Raw genomic sequence first — 23,673 nt, 5'->3', positions numbered from 1 at the left:
AATTTTGAAATTGCCTCGTCAATATCGATACCTTTAACTAGCCCATTTTTTATCGACTAGCAGCTTAACTAGACAGTAGTGCCTGACTAATAGTGGACCCACATTAATTCTTAATTAATTTGACTTTTTTTAAAAAATGATTTCCCTTACATGACTCTATCGAAACACACAAAGTTAAGAAAAATCTTAACGACAAAATAAAGTTGAGAACAGTTTTGGAAGACAGCTTTCTAGTCGAGAAATTTTTGCAGGGATGCCGTCTTCAGGAATCTCACGATAATTGGCAACCGATTTTTATATGCTCGTGGGAAGTTTCGATTTTGAAGTTGTAAGCAAACGACTGGCATCTAAAACAGCATATCTTATACATTCCACGGTTTTGCAAAATGTATCGATTTGTTGTAAAAAGCTGTCGATGCAGTCTTAACGTTGACCTCAGTTCGCAGCGTTCTGCATAGTATGGCTTGAAAATGGTAGCTCGGAAACTTCTAGGCTGCGTCTCACAGCTCTTCTACCTGCCGGGCAAGGGGATTAGTGGACGCTTCCTTGATACCTTCGGGACGCAAATTTCAGTAAGCCAGACTAAGGAGCCGCCAAACGGTGGAACGAAAGCCCGCTGGCGGTTCAGTTTCGATCCTACAGGTTCCTTCCGCTAGCCTGGGTGGATTTCTGGAAGTGAGAGGGATTAAGGCCACGGAAAGGTATTCGGAACGGCCCTTCTGGCCGCCGAGCAGCGGGGGGCGTTTAAGACTCGAGGCGCCTTGTCGGCGGTCGCCAACCTGTTTCACGAGAAAGGGCCGACACCAGGTAGTCTCTGGAGAGAACTCCGTTAAGTTTCCAAAACAGGAGGACATGCAGGCTGACTGGGAGCCACCTGCTCTGCAATAGGCGAGAGATTCATGTCTCAAAGGAAAATATAGCCTGTGGCACATTAAACTGCAGCCGCGAAAATTCCCTAAACACAATGCACAGCTGATGTGATATTTCCGCAAAATGAAAACACTCACGGGCCTCGAAACACAAAACTGTAAAGTAACTCCAGAAAATGATGGGAAAGGCTTAACAGTTTCAATCACATATTTCCTAAACGTAACTATGCTTATTTTACCATAAAACCACCTGGTCCTATATATCCGCATCTGTTACGAGATCAAACTAAATACGCGAGTCAGAAGTACGAAGAGAAAATTATTTCATTTCTCTTATTGACAGATGATTTGTGCCTGATAACTTGGTGCCAAAACGTATTGGCGCCATCAGTAACAATTACAGCAATCTGAAATGAGGTATATTTCAAGTGTGATCAACAGTGGCAAACATCTGTTAACCTATTAGCAATGAAATAAGCAGTGCCGCTGTCTACTCCTTTGGCAATTAAACTAATATCCACGAACCATTGACTGTAATACGAAGGCCTTATTTCAATAGTGGTAAACATCCAGTTTTGTTCATTTCTAGATACTTGAGGCTTAATTAACCGAGTGATGATAAAAGAAAGGAATAGTAATCCCTTCGAACAAATGATGGACTGCTATTTTCGGGTATATATATATAAGAGAACTGTTATCATTCAGTTATGTTTCAGCTTTATTATTTCTAAATGAACAAAACTGGAGGTGTGCCACTACTGAAGTACGGCCTTCATATGTGAAACGCCACATCTACTATCACTGGACTATTCAGCTATGATGCATATAGACTGTGGGAAAACCAGAACAGAAGCACTTAAGATGTGATGTTGCAGAAGAATGTTGACGAACAGGTGGACTGAGAAGGTAAGGAATGAAGAGGTTCTCCGCCAAATGGGCGGAAAAATAACGAATATACAGAAAACACTGGAGAAACAAGGAACAGGATGATAGGATATCTTAAGACAATAGGGAACAACTTCCATGTTACTCGAGGGAGTTGTAGAGGTTAAATATTGTAGAGGAAGACAGAGACTGGAATACTAAAGGAAGCGCCGGCCGCGGTGGTCTCGCGGTTAAGGCGCTCAGTTCGGAACCGCATGACTGCTACGGTCGCAGGTTCGAATCCTGCCTCGGGCATGGATGTGTGTGACGTCCTTAGGTTAGTTAGGTTTAAGTAGTTCTAAGTTCTAGGGGACTGATGACCACAGATGTTAAGTCCCATAGTGCTCAGAGCCATTTGAACCATTTTGAACTAAAGGAAGTAATTGAGGACGTAGGTTGCAAGTGTTATTCTGAGATGGAAAGCTTGGTTGGCGCAGGAGAGGAATTCGTGGCGGATCGCTCGAACCAATAAGAAAAAAAAAATCATAATGTCTTTCAGACATTTCATTTCCTTGCGCATGAGATGGTTGCTCATCTACAGGAATTCCGAGACTTCTGTGAGGACGTCTGACACCATCCACATATAAACAGCTCGTAGAACCTATTCAGCTATAACCAGCGGCTTTTGCGTTCCAAATGGATGATACATACATTTTCAATAGTAAACAATCATTTTGCACAGTTCATTCTTTACAAGATGTCCACCATCATCATTAGTGCATAACTTGCTCTCAGAAGAAGGCACTGCATTGCTTGTTTAACAAGGAACCCCTTGAGTGCGAGATCGTAAAAGACCAACGATGTTTACGGCACTCGATGCCCCCCTATTGTCTACCATTCAACCACAATATTGGCTGCTAATAGCAACAGGGCAGGACTGGAAGTATCCAATGGCGAGCACTACTAAATGGACGAGTAACTCAAAACAGTGGTGCGGTGCTACTGCTGCAATGGCAAAGATAAACAATGCAAACAGTGCACTGTATTTACAATAGCAATTGTCGCAGTTGACATTTCGTTAGAAGTGAGCCGAAGGAATTTCACAGAGCGACAAAGAAGTGACACGAAATATTAGCGTTACTGCAAGATGAGTCAGTGGAATGTGTGGTGTCGTACACGCTCGACTGTCCGGTTAATGTGGATGAGGAGTACAATGATGACGATAGCAAGTGAAAGTGATACTGAAAATGGTGTCGAGCCACGTACCCTTGAAGGACAGAGGGAAACAAATCCCGTCTCCAGTGAAACGTAGTAAAAGTCAATCGTTGTCCGACATAATTACACACAAGGAAGATCATCCGTAGCATAGTAAGAAAACAATTATGTATGAACAGATTTCGAATAAGTCCGCAGGAATATGACCGTGCAGAGCATAAGAAAAACTAGGGATATTCAAAGGAGGACAACGCACACTAGTTACAAAAACTGGTGTTCGAGCGTTTCAAGGGTGCTCGATACAATTTACAAGACGTGCATGATAGTGACCTACTACGTTATGTACATAAAATTGTGGGCGATATAGATTACCGTGCTTCAAGGGAAGTAGTGCATGGTTGCATAACTTAACTCAGCGCTACAGAATAGGAAATTTTAAACAAAGCATCAACTTGACGGTACACAGCAAAATGCGGAATCAGCCTGAAAATTTGTAGATGAGGTAAACAAACTTATTCAGTGCAACACGGAATTTGATTTCAACTGCGACCAATCGGGACTTGAAGAGAAAATTCATATGAAAGGAACCCCGAAATTAAAGGCGCCAAGACACTTAACATGATCAGCTAATGTCAATGCCTTAACGCATTTGTATACAACTGTTAATATGGATGGAAAACTGGCTGGAAAGTTATTTATTGAAGTTGCAGGTGCTCTGCCCCTCGTATGCGTTATCTCGCAATGGCACTAGGGAATATTTCCACCACAGCAAGCAAGAGAAGAAAAAATGGTCGTTAGAGAACTACAACTATGGTATGAGCAATGCTTTTGCCTAATAGCTGGTGAAAATAACTTGCTTTTGCTTGATTCCCGTCTGCGTATAAAAATTGCACTCCTTTAGAGCAAACTATCTCCCCTGAAAAGTGTGAGAGATTACATTCAGACCACCAGGAACTACTGGGAAAATTCAGCCTGCCTGTAAAACATATTATCGCACTATATGTACACTGTTTTGAACATTCTTTAACGCTGACGATGTCCATTTTGTGGTGTAATACATACATCTCAAAGGACGCTGATCTCTGCACCACATGGACACTCATTTTCTGTCGCCCTCCTGATGCATATGGTGAGTCACTAGCAGCTCATATTTTTCCTGTCGTAATCGTTAACAGAACACTTTTAAATGAGCCTTACTAAAGATTAAACTTGCTACTTCGCACTCAAGGGGTTCTTTGTGAGTAGATCTCTCTGATCCTTTCTGAGAGCAGCAGCGTTCACGATACGATCTATCACCTACAATCTGTCGATCGTGTCGACGAAGAAATGTATTTCAGTCGTCCAAATAAATTATTTTTGAGGAAATACCATAAAGCCCGATTCCTTTTAGAGGTTAACGGAACAGAACGGGAGGTGAAGTGCGTCGAATGGTGGTTTTTCCACACTAGACGGAACGTTGACAAGACGTCATTTCGCTTAGCGCCCTACCAGACGGTGGAAGTCATGTTTTGAGATACTACACAAGAAGTCGGAATACTGTACCAGAATTAACGGGTTTGCAATGATAAAATTTAATAATAGCCAATGCAAACTTCAAGACAAATTTTAGGATAAGTTTGTCTGGGGAACTACTAAAGTGGAACAACAAACTAAGGGTTCAAACATTTCAAAACATCGATATTTATTTGCTAGCGAAATTATACACACTCGTCGAACAATATTTATAAGATAATATAAAAAGCCTGTTTATCTTATGCTTTTGTTTTCTTCCTAAGCACCAAATAACATAAAAAAACTTTCTTTTTCTCCTTCAGTAGACTTTTGTTTCACTGTTAAAGGAAGGTTACTTAATTGAAATAGCTTTATGAGTTTATGTTCTTATTTATACACAGCGTAAGCTTTTTACCTGTCTAGCTATTGTAAAAACTAAATCACTTTTCACTCTGAGACGTATGGCCTCTATTCCAGGACACCCAGCAGAAAAAATATCAAGTCTTCATGGAACATTTGCAATACGCCACGAAAACAAAATAAAATAATAGTAATTATTTACTGAAATTGCGTTTTTAATGCATCACGTTTTTAAATAACACAAAGAAGTATAAAATAATATCTCCTAGCCACATACTCATAGTGCAGAGAATTTGTGATTCTGAATTTTTAATAATTATGAACATAACTGTGAGACCTAAAATTGGACGCACGCAGCAAATAGTAAGGACGTGAACTATTTCATCACTTAAGATATTGCATGCACCCCTCCTTTTTCGTTTTAAATCTTAGAAGTATTTTCATGTTTTGTGTTTTTCATGTTGTCTTCAATCCGACGACTGGTCTAATGCAACTCTCCACGCTAATCAGTCCTGTGCAAGCCTCTTCATCCCCGAATAACTACCGCAACTTACATCCTTCTGAACCTGCTTGCTTTATTCATTACTTGCACTCCCTTTACAATTTTTACTCCAAAAACTAACCTCCAATATTAAATTATTGCTCCCTTAATGTCTCTGAATGTATTCTGTAAACCGATCTCATCTCTTAGTCAAGTTATGCCACAAATTTCTTTTCTCTCCAATTTTATTCAGTACCTCCTCGTTAGTGGAACCGATAACCTCAGCAGTTTGGTCCCATAGGAACTTACCACAAATTTCCAAATTTCCTCATTAGTTTACGCGATCTACCCATCGAATTTTCTGCATTCTTCTATAGCCCCACATTTCAAATGCTTCTATTCTCTTCTTGCCTGCTCTGTTTATCGTCGATGTTTCGCTTCCACGCATGGCTACATTCCAGACAAATACCTTCAGAAAAGACTTCCTAACACGTAAATCTATATTCGCTGTTAACAAATTTCTGTTCTTCAGAACCGGTTTTCTTGCCATTGCCAGTCTACACATTATATCCTTTCTACATCGAACATGGTTAGTTATTCTACTACTTTAAGTGTCTCGTTTCCCAATCAGATTCCCTCAGCGTCACCTGATTTAATTCTACTTCATTGCATTATCCTTGCCTTGCTTTTGTTGACGTTCATATTATATCCTTCTTTCACGACACTGTCCATTCCATTCAACTGCTCTTCCAAGTCTTTTGCTGTCTCTTACAGAGTTGCAATGTCGTTGGCAAACCTCAAAGATTTTATTTCTTCCACCTGTACTTCCTTCTCCAAATTTTTCTTTGGGTTCCTTTACTGCTTGCTCAAGGTACAGACTGAATAACATCCAGGATAGGCTACAACCATGTCTCACTCTCTTCTCAAGCAGTTTCCCTTTCATGCCTTTCGACTTTTAGAACTGCAGTCTGGTTTCTTTAGATGTTGTAAATAGCCTTTCACTCCCTGTATTTTACCCCTACTACTTTCAGAATTTCAAAGAGAGTATGCCAGTCAACACTGTCAAAAGCTTTCTCTAAGCCTACATTTGCTACAAACGAAAGTTTGCCTTTCCTTAACCTATCTTCTACGAGAAGTCGTAGGTTCAGTAATGTCTCGTGTGTTTTTTCGGAATCCAAACTCACCTTCCTCGAAGTCGGCTTCTACCAGCTTTTCCGCTCTCCTGTAAAGAACTCGTTCTAGTATTTTGCAACCATGACTTACTAAACTGATACTTCCGTAATATTAACACTTGTCAAACGCCTCCTTTCTTTGGAATTGGAATTATTACATTTTTTTTTATGTCTGAGGGTATTTCGCCTTCTTCATACATCTTGCACACCAGATGGAATAGATTCGTCATGGCTATCTCTCGCAAGGATATCAGTAGTTCTGATGGAATGTCGTCTACTCCAGAGCCCTTGTTCCCATTAGGTCTTTCAGTGTTCTGTCAGACTCTTCTCGCAGTATCATATCTCCCATCTCATCTTCACCTAAGTTCTCTTCCATTTCAATAATACCGCCTTCGAGTTCATCTCGCTTGCACAGACCCTCCTTCCACCCTTCACTTTTCCCTTCTTTGCTTAGGATTGATTTTCCATCTGGACTCTTGCTATTCATGCTGCTGCATTTCTTTTCTCCAAAGGAATCTTTAATTTCCATGTAGGCGGTATCTATATTTTCTCTTGTTATATATGCTTCTATAGACCTACATTTGTCCTCTACCCATTCCTGCAATTTCTGTCAATCTCGTTCTTAAACGTTTCTGTTCTTATTTGCTTGCTCCATTTTTATATTTTCCCATTTCATCAATTAATTCAATATTTCCTGTGATACACAAGGATTTCTACTAGGCCTTGCCTTTTTACCTATTTGATCCTCTGCTGCCTTCAATATTCCATCTCTCAAAGCTACCCATTCGTCTTCTGCTGTATTCCTTTCCCCTGTTCCAATGAATCGTTCCCTAATGCTCCTACTGAAACTTTCAAATAGTTCAAATGGCTCTGAGCACTATGGGACTTAATTTCTAAGATCATCAGGCCCATAGAACTCAGAACTACTTCAACCTAACTAACTTAAGGACATCACACACATCCATGCCCGACGCAGGATTTGAACCTGCGACCGTAGCGGCCGCACGGTTCCAGACTGTAGCACCTAGAACCGCTCGGCCACCCCGGCCGGCCTGAAACTTTCAACAGCCTCTGGTTCTTTTAACTTATCCAGGTGTCATCTCCTTAATTTACTACTTTCGTGCAAATTCTTCAGTTTTAATCTACTGTTCATAAAGGAAATGCCCAGAGTCCACATTTGCCCCTGGAAATGTCTTTCAGTTTAAAATCTAGTTTGTAAATCTCATACTTACTATAATATAATCAATCTCAAACATTTCAGTGTCTCACGTCTCTTCTACGTATAAGCCTTCTTTCGTAATTCTTAAACGAAGTGTTATTTCTATAGCGATGGTTAAATTTTGCTTTGTACAAAATACTACCAAGCGGCTTCCTCTTTCATTTCTTTCCTACAGTCGACATTGTCCTGCTATTTTTCCTTTTTCTTTTTCTACAATAGAATTTCAGTCCCCAATTACAATTAAATTTTCGCCTCCTTTACTTGAATTTTTAATACTTATGAAAAATCAATTACAAATTTTGAGGTCTATCTGACTAGGGTTAGGAATCTATATAGGGCTTGGAGAAACTATTTTATATTTTATAGTCCGATTTAAAAAGTGGTATACTAAAAAAAATTATTTGAATAATTATTTTCTGCTTTTTAGTCTTGTGTGTGTGTGAAACTGTGCAGTCTATTTCAAAACATTTTAATGAGATTACAACAGGCATGACATAAGTTTCAGGTTTATTTCATTTTCTCTTCACCTGACTCAATCAATGTACTGCTTCCCCCTATGCACCCGTCGCGTAAAGATCGTGCCAGCAATTGTTCTCCCCGCGAACCATTCGCAACCGGAACCGGGAAAGAGGGAAATGGCTTTGGTACACAAAGTACCCACACCCACACATCAGACAATAAAATGAGTTTTACTGTACTGGCATCACGTTCTGAGACATGATTAAAGTCTCAAGTCTGCTCTTCTGGAAATTACTTTAAAATTACCTGCAAAATGTGTCCAGAACAAGACAGCCATACACGAAAGTGACCTAACAAAAACGTGGTAAAAAATGGAGACTGAGATGACGCAAAAGGATGAAGTCTATTAATACTACATATGTCACGGGTAACAGCTGAGCGTCTTGTATTGTCACGCGATAGTATCAAATCTCATCCTTTTGGGGGAACACGACGTTCTAATTTTTATTTTGGATACAATCACATTTGGAATACGGTATCAGTGGTACTGAATCGACTTGGGGTAAAATTCTAGGCAAAAGTTGACTCAAAGAAGGGATCGTTTATTGGAGGGACACATCTTGATTGTTCAGATTAGTCGGTTTAGTAATGGAGAGAAGTGTGAGGCGTAGAAATTGTAGACGGACCCATGCCTTGACTACTGTGAGCAGGTTCAAATGGATACAGGTTGCAGTAGTTATGCAGAGCTAAAGAGGCTTGCACACGACAGAATGGCGCCGAGAGCTGTATCAAAACAGTGTTCGGACTGAAGATCACGGACGTGACGGTGACAAGAAACCGTATCTGAAATAAAAATAATGTATCAAAACCACACAGGTGTTTTATGCGTCTTCCCACCCTGAACTTTTAAGATTTTGGTGAACTGAACTGAGCTATTTCAATATTTTGGCATATCGACGATGAAATAAACTATCTCACCCAAAATGTAATTGTAAAAGCACCAGGTTTTTGATCAGTTTATAATTGTCCTCAGACTTCCCTGCAACGTATTATGACGACTAATAATGAATAAAAGATTGTTCCTATGTTACTTTTGTTCGTTAAGAATAATAGAAAATGTTAGTTTACAATTCATATTTTGTTGCTTAACATGTTTGAGTCTTTGCAAGACGAAGGCAGTGGTTACAATATAGGCGCTTAATTTTAGGCCTGTTAATGCTGAGCTCGTATTGAGATATTCGTGGTGACAATGTGTCATCCACTGTGGGCCAGAGATCACACACGTCGGATCGTTTACCCATATCAGGTTTTCGATAAGGTTTGTACATAGTTTTCTTTTTTGAGGTGCGTAACTCATCTTTTCTCTTTTAGTCAAGACAAGCCAGAAGAGCTTCTCCCGTCTTGAATTTCAGAAGATCCATAATGCTCTTTCGCGCAGTGTGGTTTTCACGGCATTGGTATGTGTACAGAAACAACCAATTAACAGCTGAAAGATCTATGGAGTATAGTAAACACTGACGAAACACCACTCAAATCAGAATAATCCAACAGAGAAGAACCTGAACATGCGTTAAGACCAGCATATATCAAAGCTAATGGGATTAGTGCTTTCTCATACAAAATGTACAAAAAGCAGTGAAAGTGAGCACACAACTGTGTCCATTCAAGGCTGAAGTCATCCAGTAAATACTGAACACGCACAAGCACGCTAGTACAAATTCAAAACAAAATTATGATGAAACTTCCTGGCAGATTAAAACTGTGTGCAGTTGTAGTCTCGGTCCGGTACAGTTTTAATCTACCAGGAAGTTTCATATCAGCGCACACTCCGCTGCAGAGTGAAAATCTCATTCTGGAAAATTATGATGTTTAGAAATGAGATTACTTATAATTGTCGATAGTACAATATTATATACGTCTTTTCAAACAATTATACCCCACAGATCGCCAAAATAGATAAATTTAACGTTATTAAGAGTTGCTGGCTTGGCGACGGCATGGTGCTTTCATGGTGGCAAAATTCAGTTAAATTTGTCGATATTCGCTAAATCATGAGATATGCACATGAACTGACAGCGGTAGTCCCGCGTACACAAGGTATAAAAGGGCAGTGCAATGGCGAAGCCGTCATTTTTACTCAGATGATACACGTGAAAATGTGTCCGATGTGATTATGACCGCACGACTGGAATGAACAGATTATGAACGCGTAATGGCAGTTCGAGCTAGCCGCATGCAATATTCAGTTTTGGAAATCGTTAAAGACTTCAATATTCAGAGAGCTACAGTGTCAAGAGTGTGCCAAGAATACCAAATTTCTGGCATCACCTCTCACCACGGACAACGTAGTGGCCGCCGGCCATTACTTAACGAGCGAGAGCAGCGGCGTTTGCGTAGAGATGTCAGTGCTAACAGACGAGCAACACTACGTGAAACAAATCAAAGTGGGACGTACGACGAACATATCCATTAGGACAGTGCGTCAAAATTTGACGTTTATGGGCTATGGCAGCAGACGACCGACAGGAGTCCCATGGCCGGCCGCTGTGGCCGAGCGGTTCTAGGCGCTTCAGTCTGGAACCGAGCAACCGCTACGGACGCAGGTTCGAATCCTGCCTCGGGCATCGATGTGTGTCATGTCCTTAGGTTTGTTAGGTTTAAGTAGTTCTAAGTTCTAGGGGTCTGATGACCTAAGATGTTAAGTCCCATAGTGCTCAGAGCCATTTGAACCAGTTTTCGAGTCCGTTTAGTAACAGCACTTTGCCTGCATTGCTTCTGCTGGGTTCCTGACCATAATGGTTGGACCCTAAGTGACTGGAAAACCGTGTCCTGGTCAAATGAATTCCGATTAGAGTTGGTAAAAGCTGATGGTGCGGATCGGGCGTGGCTCAGACCCCACGAAGCCGCGGACCCAAGTTGTTAACGAGGCAACTGTGCAAGATGGTGGGGGCTCCATAGTAGTGTGAGCTGTGTTGACTTGGAATGGACTGTGTCCTCTGGTACAGCTGAATCGATCACTGACGGAAATGGTTTTGTTGGGCTTTTCATGAACTTCATGTTCCCAATAAACTGTGGAATTTTTATAGATGACAATGCGCCATGTCACCGACCACAACTATTCGCAATTGGCCTGAAGTACACTCTGGACAATTCGAGCGAATGATCTGGCCACCGAGATCGCCTGACGTGAATCTCATCGAACATTTATGGGATATAATCGAGACGTTAGTTCATACGCAAAATTCTGCAGCATGGCTCGATATTTCTGCAGGTGGCGTCCAGTGACTTGTGAAGTCCACGCCATGTCAAGTTGCTGCACTGCGGCGGTCAAAAGAAGGTCCAAGGTCCGACACGATATTAGAATGTATCCCATGACTTATGTCACCTCAGGGTGAGTGGCAGCATAAACAAGAGAAATACGTAGCGCAGAATGAGCACAACCGGTGCAGGTCGGCAAGGCAAGAGACTCAGTCCCGGTAAAAGCAGAAACTGAACCTCCGCAATCGTGTCGGTTTGGGTGCAAAGGGGTATGACATCAGCACAGGCATACCACAACCAGTACTTCACCAGATATACTTTGCACCCATATTACTGGATTCCTTTCCATAATCCCTGTAGGGCACATTAAGCAGAGCGTCCTGTTGTTTCGTCGACTTCGACGCTCCCTTAACTTGCGGCCAAGGCGATATCCCAGACTGGAGAATCGGGAGTGCCTGGACAGCAGCCAGGTATGCGGAGCGAAGTGTGTGACCAGCGCACGCCACACGGGGTCCCCACATATAGGCCACGGGAGGGAGTGGGGTGGCGTCGCGAATTGGATAAACAGCCGCGACCGGCGAGCATCCTGCGCTGGGAGCCCGTGCTGCAACCTCAGCCAGCCACACAGCGGACGCCAGGAAGCGCTCGCAAACACTGCTCAGCGTCACTCTGCCTCCATCCGAGACTAACCCTTCCAAGAACGAGACGTACAGTTATTAGCACGTGGGCAGCCGCGTCAGGTCGGAAACAAAGGATGAGGCCATAGTGATTAACAAATATAAAGTCGGGTGTCATATTCGGGGCGGATGAGGAACAAACAACTTCTATATCGATAATTTGCATATCAATTTTATTTAGAAGTATCTAAAGATTCAACCGCGAATTAAAGCACCTACGTAATTACAGAAACGAAATGAACACTGCAGTAATAATCCCCTACGTAGACAGGAATTGAAATCTGTTAACAGATTTCGGCTGCCGTCATTTTGAGAGGAATTAATATGTTCAATACGGCGGTTGCCGTTAAAAAGATTCCAGTTTAAACGGAGCGCCTTCTTCGCTTGAGGCGCGCACGAACACGGGACACCCCGCTTTCCCGAAGGCCGAGGATGCCCCACGTTAGGAGACCTCTGGTCAAAAAACAAAGCGGCAAGTTCTATGGTCCGCCAGACGACAGCTTGCCGCTTGACAACCCAGCAAATTGACATCAGAACCACATATTTAGCCAGAGACACATGTAGTTTGAGGTGCTGACCAACTAACAAAATCCCTCAACACCTCCGATCCGGCCCATTTCTACAACTTCTTCCAAACAGGTGCACTACTTGCCGCCTCGCCCGCGATCGGCTCTTGTCGATAGGTGCGCTCCGCCATGCTACGTAAAGTTTAACGGCTCGTTACTTCGGGCACAGTCTAATAATGGTGCTCTGTTTCGATCGCCGTTTCGGTCATTTGGCGATCGCGAGTATTTCGCGAAACTACGAGAGAACAGCAGCGCCAGCCAAGCGGTAAGGTCTACCGGGCGCAGCCCCGAATCCTCCCGAAACCAGGTAGGTAAGCAGGTAACATGATCGAATCCTCCCAAACTGACACATTGTATGTTGTATTATAGACAATAATATAATTATCTCTGCCACGTTTTTTACCTCCTTCCCCTACCCCTCCCATCTTTTAAACAAAAAATATAGATTCACTTATGCACGCTTTGCGCGTGACCTTCAGCGGGACTTGTCGCTAGCGCTGTGCCGGCTGGACTTTATCTCAATAAGATAAAATATACAACTTTTAAATATACAATACATGAGAAATTTTTTTACATCTTCTACTGTAACTTCATACGCTTTTCTTTGCCTGCTTGGAGTATTCGTAAGGTTTAGAACTGCTACCTGCTTCAAACGGGAGGATTCGGTTCCATCGTTTTTCAGACCCCTACGAGCCTGGGAGGATTCGGTACCATTTTTCTGACCGTGGGAGGATTCGTGGCTGCACCCGGACTACGGAAGTCTGAGATCCCCTTTTTTGCCGAGATCTTGTTCTCAAGGGTCAGTATTCTCAGTTAAACTTGTGTAATTGTAGGTAAATGCTATTTCTATATCTCGTTCTGTGAATGTGTGCATGTCAGTGGAGGTTTCCTCCGGTTAAGAGTACGTTGTTCTGTGCTAGTTTCAGATTATATCTCTTTGTGTTGGTTTCTAAATCTTTTAATTGTGTTGCCATTCCTACCACTTCCCCCCCCCCCCCCCCCCCATTATCCAATCAAATCAGTGGCTCCCTGCAAATATGGTCGTAGCCTATGCCTCTCCATGGTCTGATGCTGGGTAGGATCACAGCAAGACATTCCGATGGCCTATGAGTCTTTATCTGTCCCGCTAACCAGGGCAAGCTCTTTTCAATTCAGGTCGCCTAGGATACGAATACTGTGGCAATCAGTTTAGGTAAAGTAGCGCAAACACACACTAGCTAAGAATGGAATGCGGGTTAGACGTGGGCATGTAATTGCTTTAGTCAGAGACATGGCCAGAAGCCAATGGGACAAGGTGTGGGAGACCTAAGATTTACACAGGAGCACTCTGTACAGACAGATCCATCCATATGTAGCAAACACACAATGGTACGCTGGAAAGTGGGATATGAAACGTACCTCGACTGGCAAAGGCAACAAGAAGCGGTCCTTAATCAGGATTGTTAGACTGAAATTCAACCACGGTTGCTTCCGGCAACACTTCCATGCAGTTACGTCATATCATCATCAACCTGCAACTGTGTGGAGACCCAGAAGGCCAACCACGTATACAACGGTTGTCGAAGACAAGTGAAGGAATCAAACTGGCTATTTACGGAGCTCGTTGAAATGAAACAAAAGCTTCCTTCCAATGTGTTCACACTGTCGAAAAAACTGAATACATCAGCTCCGGGTACCGGTTCCGACGGGCCATTAGAACGGACCGGTCAGTTGCGTCATTCGGTTGAGTATGAGTGTAGACGGAGTCTGAATATCGTTCTCCAGCTGTTCTCACCTCCCCAGGAGCAGTTGCTTATCACTCAAGGTTTACCATACCCGGCATCAAGAGGGTGAGTCTACCCTGTCGCAGTCCTCCCACCAAGGAAAAACCCTGGCAGTACCAGTAGTTGAACTAGGGTTCTCTACATAGCAATGAGACACACTGAGCACTACGAAGACAGACTACGAAAGTGAATATAAACATTTATATACGTCTCATGGAATTATTGTTCAAAGTTAGCATTAGCAGTGTGTATGTGTGTGTTCACTGCAATTATCAGTTATGTAGTTAAGGTTCTGAAATATGTGGTTTCCTTACCTATCAATTTGTAGAAAGCCGCTCTGTAAGTTGGACCTAATTGTGTTGACGTACATACAGCATAGCAAAAAAGGAAGACCTCATACCAAGACACTACCCTACATAGGGTCGTTCACAGCAGTGAGCACGAAATGCATAGCAATGTGGCGCAACAGTTTGTTCCATTATACCTGTTCGTAACTGACTGACTTCCGAATTATGAAATTACACCATATTTTCATTAACCTTAAATCTACCTGTACACTTTCTAAGAACAAACGAAACCCCAAATGACATTTTTCGAAAATTAAAAGTGTGCGAAGGACTGGGACTCGAACCCAGAACCTTGTCTTCTCGAGGGCAATGCTCTTACCGGCGGTAAATTTACTGGCAGGTAAAAACTGAGTGCCAGACCGAGAGTCGAATCCATCAACCTGTCTTTTCACGCGCAGCGTTCTTACTACGGGTAAAAACACTGCTCGCCGAAAGGAAGGTTCCGGGTTTCCTAATCCGGTACACAGTTCTGACTCATCAGTAAGTCTGAAAATAGCACACACTGTAGATTCAAAGATTTATTCTGCAAATACGCAAAATTCACATTGTCCTGTGCAGTCACTTTGTCTACTCCAAATGATGTGCTGCCGTTCAATTGCTTCGACTGAGGATACCATTTGACACGCTGCCACAACCGGGATATATTACGGCAATAATGTCAGTAGCCCCAAAGCTGTCTCACATAATTTATTTTGATCCACAGTCAGTCTAAAGACTAAATAGCCTCATCATCAGGTACCAAGCGCGCATCAAAAATCATGTTCGAAAGGAACACTGAAGGAACAGTGACTGTTCCTGTACCGGGAACGGCTTAATCCGCTCCGGTTAGCCAAATTTACCTTAAACGAATGCTGGGATGATACCTCTGAAGAAAGAGCTGTATATTTCATTCACCAGCCATTACAATCTGAGCTAATGCTCCGTCACTAGTTACCTCTGGATGTTAAACCCCACTTTTCACTAGCTTGTAGCACGAAATAGTTTACAGAGCGGATCCCAACAGATTCCTATATTTAAACTGATAGCCAGTCTGTCTCCGTCACAAGTTCTCAATATGTGTTGTGATGGCTTAGAAAGTACTATAAATTACTTAGTAGAGAGTGAACAGTTTGATGAAATGCATTCCTAACATCTAGGCAACCAGCCAATTGCAAACAACACAGCTCGAGAGATAACGAGGCAATTGTGTCTTACATCAATAAGCAGCGCAATAAACATTTAGCTCTGGAGGGAAGCATGTAGAAGAATTATGCCTCAAGTGTAAAAGAATACCACGCACTTTAAAGATACGTCCCTAGTAGAAGAGTGTATAATGGGAATGACCCACCATGGTACATGATCATTGCAAAAAGACAGAGACTTCAGCATAATAGGTGTAAAACAGAGAGTCGAGCTATAGATAGGGAGCAGCTGAATTAAATATGTTTGTCAAGAGGGCAATGCGTAAAACTATGTACGACTACCATATGATAATATTATCGAAAGACCTTTCTCACAATCAAAAGAAATTCTGGCTGTAAGTAACGATTGTTACTGGCACCAAAGTTACTATCCGGGCAGTCAAGGACGAGAAACCAACAGAAACTGAGTGTAGGGAAGCAAAAGCAGGAAAGTCTGCTTTACAAAGGAAAATCCAAGAGTACTGTCCCAACTTAATTCTAGCACCACGCAATCGAGAGTGATACATTTATTTGTATCAGTGGCGTTGAGAAACAAGCGAACTCACTAAAACTACACCAGTCAACAAGGTCCGATCGAATATCTATGCGATTCTATTTAGAATTTGCCGCTGTGTTAGCCCTTTTTCAACCACAATGTACCTTTGATTCCTTGAACTAAAACAGTCATCAACAGTTTGAAGAAAGCGTAAGTCTCACCCGTCTACAACAAGGGTGGCGTAAGTGATCCACAGAACTAGCGTCCAGTAGCCTTAATCCATTTGTTGTAGAATCTTAGGACATATTCTGGGTTCAAATGTAACAAGATATAACAGAATGACGTCTTCCATTCCAACCAACATCGATTCCGAAAATATCGATCGTGTGAAAGCCAACTATCACTTTTCTCACATGACATCCTGAAGAACACGTATCAAGGGAGTCAGGTAGATTTAGTATTTCTTGATTTCTAAAAGTACGATCGCATGTGATATCAGGCGAAATTTCTGACTGGATTGAGGATTTCTTCGTAGACAGGACGCAATTTCAGGTGTGCCACAGGGAGGTGTTAGGCTCCCTGATGTTCACATTTTATATTTATGAGCATGGAGACAGTATTAATAGTAACCTCAGACGTTTTGCGGATGACACAGTTATCTATAAATCTACTGTCTGAAAAAAGTTGGGCAAATGTTAAATCTGATCTTGACAAGATTTCAAAGAATGGTAACTTGCTTTAAATGTTGAGAATTGTAAAACTGACACTTCATAAAACGAAAACCATTCATTACCGTAACAACTACAGGGTCAACGAGTCACTACCGGAATCAGTGAACTCTTACTGTCGGCAATTGATAGTGCTTACAGTACACTCGTGCGACCCACCCTAGAATATCGCTGAAGTATTTGTGACTCTTACCAAATAGTGCTAACAAAGGTTATTGAACGTATACAAGAAGGGGAGCACAAATGGCGACAGGTTTGTTTGCTCCCTGGGAGGGTGTCACGAAGATGCTGAAAGAACTGGCAGACGCTTGAAGATGGACGCAAACTATCCCCAGAAAGCCTGATTACGAAGTTTCAAGTACTACCTCTAAATGATGAATCTAAGACTGTACCACACTCCCATGCGTATCGCTCCTGTAGGGGTTGTGAGGCCAAAAGTAACTTAATTACAGCACGCACAGAGGCATTTAATCAGTAATTCTAATGGAACATACCCACTGCCAAGCATTTCACAGTGGTTTGCAGAGTATGGACATGGATGTAGATTTAGAGGCGCAGCACATGTATAGAACCTCGTACAATGCGATACTTGCAGGACGTCAATTCTGAGATTTAGGTGATGACTGAGATGATGATGCCGGCTGGAGTGGCCGAGCGGTCCTAGGCGCTACAGTCTGGGACCGCGCGACCGCTACGGTCGCAGGTTCGAATCCTGCCTCGGGCATGGATGTGTGTGATATCCTTAGGTTAGTTAGGTTTAAGTAGTTCTGAGTTCTAGGGGACTGATGACCTCAGCAGTTAAGTCCCATAGTGCTCAGAGTCATTTGAACCATTTTTTGAGATGATGATGATGATGATGATGTTTGGTTTGTGGGGCGCTCAACTGCGCGGTTATCAGCGCCCGTACAAATTCCCAACCTTTGCTCAGTCCAATCTCGCCACTTTCATGAATGATGATGAAATGATGAGGACAACACAGACACCTGGTCATCTCGAGGCAGGTGAAAATCCCTGACCGCGCCTGGAATCGAACCCAGACCCCGTGGTCGAGAAGCGAGAACACGACCACGGGACCACGAGCTGCTGAGAGAAGTGGGTCTATTGTCAGAGGAGGTAGTCCTACTCAGTGTAGCAGCTAACAACGACCAACGTTTACGTCTTTCCCTGCCACACATTAGACTGAGGTGTACGGTTCCTACTGCAGCCTTCAAGTGTTCGGAAATCGGAATTTCAGTATGTAACGCAAATATCTGTTAAATAATCAAAAGATATTAATCAAACAAGCATGTATACAACGCGAGAGTTAACAGCTGATTTATCATGAGATTAACGCTGAATCAGAACTTGGAAATAGCTACGACCTCTGAGTATGGCTACGGAAGGAAGAGACCAAACTACTGCAAAATGAGATGGTAATTAACTGTGCTGAGTAATGTGGTTCAAATCAAATGGCTCTGAGCACTATGGGACTCAACTGCTGTGGTCATCAGTCCCCTAGAACTTAGAACTACTTAAACCTAACCAACCTTAAGGACATCACACACATCCATGCCCGAGGCAGGATTCGAACCTGAGTAATGTGTTCTGCATATGATCACAGGGGGTACATGGAGAGTTGGATGACGCTGCTCTCAGGCTTATCTGTGCCTAAGACTTTTACTTATTATTTCGAAATATTACAATAATTTAGTAGTCACCTACGTATTTCGTTCGATACCTACTTGATTTATCGAAACAAGAATACGGCAATAGATGGATGCGATGGAGCAATTCATTCGCGCTACATTTCCAAACAGAACATGTATCTAGCATCAGCCACGTAGCAGTAATTTGCATAGTACAAACGCAGACACAACAGCAATAAAACGAACGCCGTTTATCCAGCGTTCTCTGACTCGAAGACTGGGCAGTATCAGTTACCGAAAGCTATTCACTACTGACGGCAGCAAAGATCTTGTTTGTTAATATGCCTCGAAAATATTCTTAGCATAAGAATCGCTTATTACATATTTCATAAAGAAGCAGTTCAAGAACGGGCGTCAGAGCTGGACCGAGAACAAGAAATTAGAGCACACCTCACTTCCCACGTAAAGTGAAAGCTTTCCTCACACGCTCTTCTTCGGCAGAGCGCATCGCAGCTTTCGTTCTCATTTTCTCCTTATGCGTCACAAAAGTGCGGAAGAATAAGCCGTTATCAAAGCTGCGAAATTAGTAGTTGCAGCGTCTCGAACATTCGCGCGCGGATCCAGCGGCTGGGGGATTTCGTCAGAACCCAGCGCCCAACAATTAGCGCATTTCAGCAGAAGCGTTTATATATTTGTACGTATGCCAATTTCCAAATTTCACATGGGACTTTCAGGGAATAAAGCAGTATGAAAAGACATAATCGTCTTTCAAAAAGTAGGAATTTAATAACCTACGCGTACATCAAGCCGCTGTTCAATGAACTGTGAGAAGCCTTGTCCACAAGGATGGTCCTGAAATGTGACCTGTGCAAAGCCATTTATTGGTTATAAGCAACAAGCTGCAATACTCGCCTGCGAGCGCCTTCACCACTCTCAGACGTTCATAATTATTCTTTTTTACATACGATAATCTTGAGCTGGTAATCAGCATTCACTTGAAATCGAACCACTGCACGAGACAGTCAAGCTTTCTGATAGCAAGAGTCTTTATATAGCGGTTTATTGTTAAAGGCCGCTATTACATAAATTCTTACCATGAGATAGTTTAAGTCACAATATTGACTAGAGAATTAATTACTTGTAAACATCTGTAGTAGGTATGTTTATTTATCGATTTTGAACGATTCCTTGATTTCGCATGAGCAGCATTACGGCCTCGCGTTGGTCCTTCGGAATTAATGTGAACTGATTTTGTGGACAAGCCTTCTCCCGGTCACGACTATTGCAAGATTTCAGTTATTCCCTTGCCTCGAACTACGGAAAATTATACGGCTACCAATCATTTGTCATGAAGATACTGTCATTGCACGAGGACATATTCCAGTGAATCTAATGCGAGAGGAATAAAGACTTTGTTCCAGTGTCGTCAAGATCTGTCGCTTCAACGGAGAGACTTCCAACCGTTTCTCCAGCACACACAATGTTGACTCTACAAATGTTTCTGCCCTACTGGAGCTGAAGTCACGCCGTTATTCGTACTATCACTTCTATTGAAATAAATCTTAACAAGACATTCTTAATTCTCTGAAGTAATAGTTTCAAGGTATCAGCGCCCTTACACATGTGCAAAGAATTGATTAGGCTTTCATTAAGCAGAGGCAATAGTTAATTTGCACTTAAACCAATACGTTGCCAAGAGATTTAAAATTAATTCAAAACACTAAATAGTTTCTCTTCGCGATAGCATACAAGCTAATATTTTGCTGTCTATGGCATCGAGAATAGTGTCTTTTTGTCCTGTAATTTCCCATATTCAGCCAGTTCTTATTGTATCCTAGTCAAGAGATGCGGCAACTTTTTCGCCAAAATTCCTTCTCAATGGACATCCATTAATTTTCTCCTTTTTGGTTAATTGAGTCCAATCAAGTTTCGGTGCACACTTTCAAGCTGATAGTTACCTGCTGTCAACAACAAAACAGACAAGGTTCGCGAATCCACAGATACAACCGACAAACCACACGAAGATGAGAAAGGCAAGACAGAAGGGGGAAGACTCCACTTCAGACTGTCTTTACAGTCTTTAAATTAAATACTGAAACTCCTGTTAGATTAAAACCGCATATCGGACGGCGATTCGAACCTGTTACCTTTGCGTATTACGGGCAGGTTCTCTGCCGACTTCCCGCTCTGCCTCATACCCTAGTTTCCGCCAGTACCTCCCCCCTACTTCCCGAACTACTCACACGTTCCCCTGGATACTTTTTCAGCTGTATGTCTCCTGCAAGAAAGGTTATTTCAGAGAATTGGCCCTACTTTGTACGGCATAAATACAGACAGCTACTGTTTTCATAAACTGAGTTACAAGCCTTCACTAACTTCCTAAATGTCAGAAAGGCCTTCGAAAAGCTATCTGCAATGTACAGGGTGGCGCAAGGGAACAGGAAATTTTGAACGTTACAGTTGGCAGCACTATAACGCCGGCAGATGTTCGAAACTTTGCACAATTGATGTGAACGCATTGCCATTTAGTAATCATGGAGAATTGGACAGGTGCGGAACGTGCAGTAGCTGTGAGAGCGTTTTACAAAAATGGTGATAGTGCGACTGCCGCGCAGAGAACATTTCGACAGAATTACCAGCTTGGACGTCATGGAAGTGTCCCATCTGCGCATGCGATTACAACGTGGGTGCATAATTTTGAAGAAACAGAATCTGCATTGAAAAAGAAACCTACAGGTGGCATTCCAACGGTACGTACCCCAGAGAACATTGCAGCTGCTAGAGCTGCAATCGAGAGAAGTCATCGCCGCTCCGTTCGACAGCGTGCATCTTCGCTAGGGATTAAGCGACGAAGCTTACAAAGAATACTGCACGAATTAGACTTCCATCCCAATAAGTTGCAGATTGTGCAACACTTACATGAACGAGACCCAGCGTCACGTATAGAGTTTAGTAGCCAGATATTGGCTAAAATCAACGAGGACGCGAATTTCCTTGGTAACTTATGGATATCAGACGAAGCCCATTTCCACCTGAACGGATTCGTGAACAAACAGAATTTTCGTTATTGGGCACAGGACAATCCTTGTGAGTTTCACCAGCGACCACTACACAGCGCCAAGGTCACAAATGGTGTGCTGTATCATGTCATGGTGTTATCGGCCCTTATTTTTTTGAACGTGAGGATGGTAGTGCAGTGAAAGTAACATCCGCTCGATATGTTGAAATGCTTCAAACATTCTTTACACCGAGACTGTACGAGCTTAATCTTAACGTCGAAAACATGTGGTTTCAGCAGGACGGAGCCACGTCACACACTGCTCGGCAATCGATGGCAGCAGTTCGTCAATTGTTTTGAAGGCGCATTATTTCACGTAACGGTGACATTACATGGCCTGCGAGATCCCCTGATCTTAGTGTGTGCGACTTCTTCCTGTGGGGATATCAAAGGCAAGGTGTACCGTACACGTTCTGCAACAATCCACGAACTGAAGGAGAACACTGAAAGCGAAATCACTGCCATTCCCCAAGATTTGCTACACCGCGCATTCCAGAGTTTTCATGACAGGCTGTAGTGTGAACGCTGATGTCATCTTTAAAAAGTAAAGAGACACTTTTGGACATTTTGATTGTAAAGACATACTGAGTACATTCACTTTCGTTAATAAATTACTAGTTTTATGAATTTATTCATGGAAATCACGTTATTTCGAAATTTCCCGTTTCCCTGCGCCACCCTGTATGTGCGAACTGATGAAGGGAACAAGTGAACAGTCGAAAGGCTTGAAAGAAGTACCGAGCCTGGTATGACAGCGCCACTTGACTTCATTACATAGCGGTAGAGGACTCTGGCCACCATGCTTTTCAGTTGTAGCACATATCTCTGATATTGTTGCGAAATATTTCAAAAGCAACATCAACAATCTTTATATCACTGCACGTCTCCTCAAGAGCTTTCGAATGCCTTAAACAGTATAGTGCTCAATTTCAAAAATATACTGCGTCATCAATATCTAGGGCTGTACGAGAGGTAAGAATATTTACCACGCAAACAACAGTACGTGCCCTTCTGAGTACTAAAATTTGGTGAAAACTTCGATTCGATGTCTTTAACTGTTCACGAAATAATCGGTATCCTACACGACCGCAGTACATTTCTGCAACTGGTACCTTCTCGTGCGAAACTGACCGCAGTGCCGGGAATCAGTTATAAATGAGAAACAATTTGATCAACCGTGACTTACCTATAATGCTGGAGAAGCAGTGTAGTGACGGACGATGCTCGCCTGCTTCGATGCTCACCACTGACATTTTGTCTTTTGTTTTAAAGCCGTTATCTATCCACACTTTCTGCGCTGAGATGAACAACTGTCTCCTCGGTAGACATCCACTTTGCTGTAAAGATGAGGGTGTCCCGTACCCGATGACCATGGAAAATAAATAACGTTTCGTTGCTATACGACGGTTCAAGTTAACAATGGAGCGTCGCGCGTGGAAAAAACCGAGAGCCACAGAACTCTTACGATAAACTGGCAAGGACCGTTTACGATCCATAAACGAGATTTGTCATTTTGCATACTTTTCTTAGTACTTCGGAACAAAATTAGGATCAACTGATGAATGGGATACAACACGTCGGATTTGACCAATGACGTCGTCCTTCACTCATAGATATTAATGACTACTTTTGGGCCAAAGATAATAAATCGGTTATCTTCTGTAGCGAGGCGTTATCATTGTAAATTAAAATAAATAAATGTGTTTTAAAAAGACAGTGCTAAACACTGTGTAGGAAAATTTGGTCGTTTGTATTAATTTAAATCATTTGTTCGTACCAATTCATTTGGTACTCATTTTCATTCTTAGTCAGTTTGAGGTATTTTGGAAGAATTGTTTTTCATTCAGGACAATTTTTACTTTTTG

The 23,673-nt window shown here is 42.4% G+C and overlaps 1 protein-coding gene across 3 annotated transcripts in view; it reads right to left on the bottom strand.

Annotated features, from left to right (window-relative positions):
- The window catches only part of LOC126325294 (uncharacterized), a 354,815-nt gene that overhangs the window by 165,367 nt on the left and 165,775 nt on the right, over positions 1–23,673 (bottom strand). Inside the window, exon 1 of one of the 3 annotated variants that reach the window (XM_049995163.1) lies at positions 22,995–23,139. The exons of the other annotated variants lie outside the window; for them this stretch is intronic. Within the exon in view, the coding sequence (XP_049851120.1) occupies positions 22,995–23,061 (67 nt within the window). The 5' untranslated portion in view covers positions 23,062–23,139. Of the gene's footprint in view, positions 1–22,994; positions 23,140–23,673 lie in introns of those variants that run through there. 3 annotated transcript variants of the gene reach the window in all.

Source organism: Schistocerca gregaria, chromosome 2 (genome assembly GCF_023897955.1).
Source record: "Schistocerca gregaria isolate iqSchGreg1 chromosome 2, iqSchGreg1.2, whole genome shotgun sequence".
Lineage (NCBI taxonomy): Eukaryota > Metazoa > Arthropoda > Insecta > Orthoptera > Acrididae > Schistocerca > Schistocerca gregaria.
The sequence above is the reverse complement of the archived record's forward strand: the minus strand, read 5'-3'. Positions and strand labels throughout refer to the sequence as shown.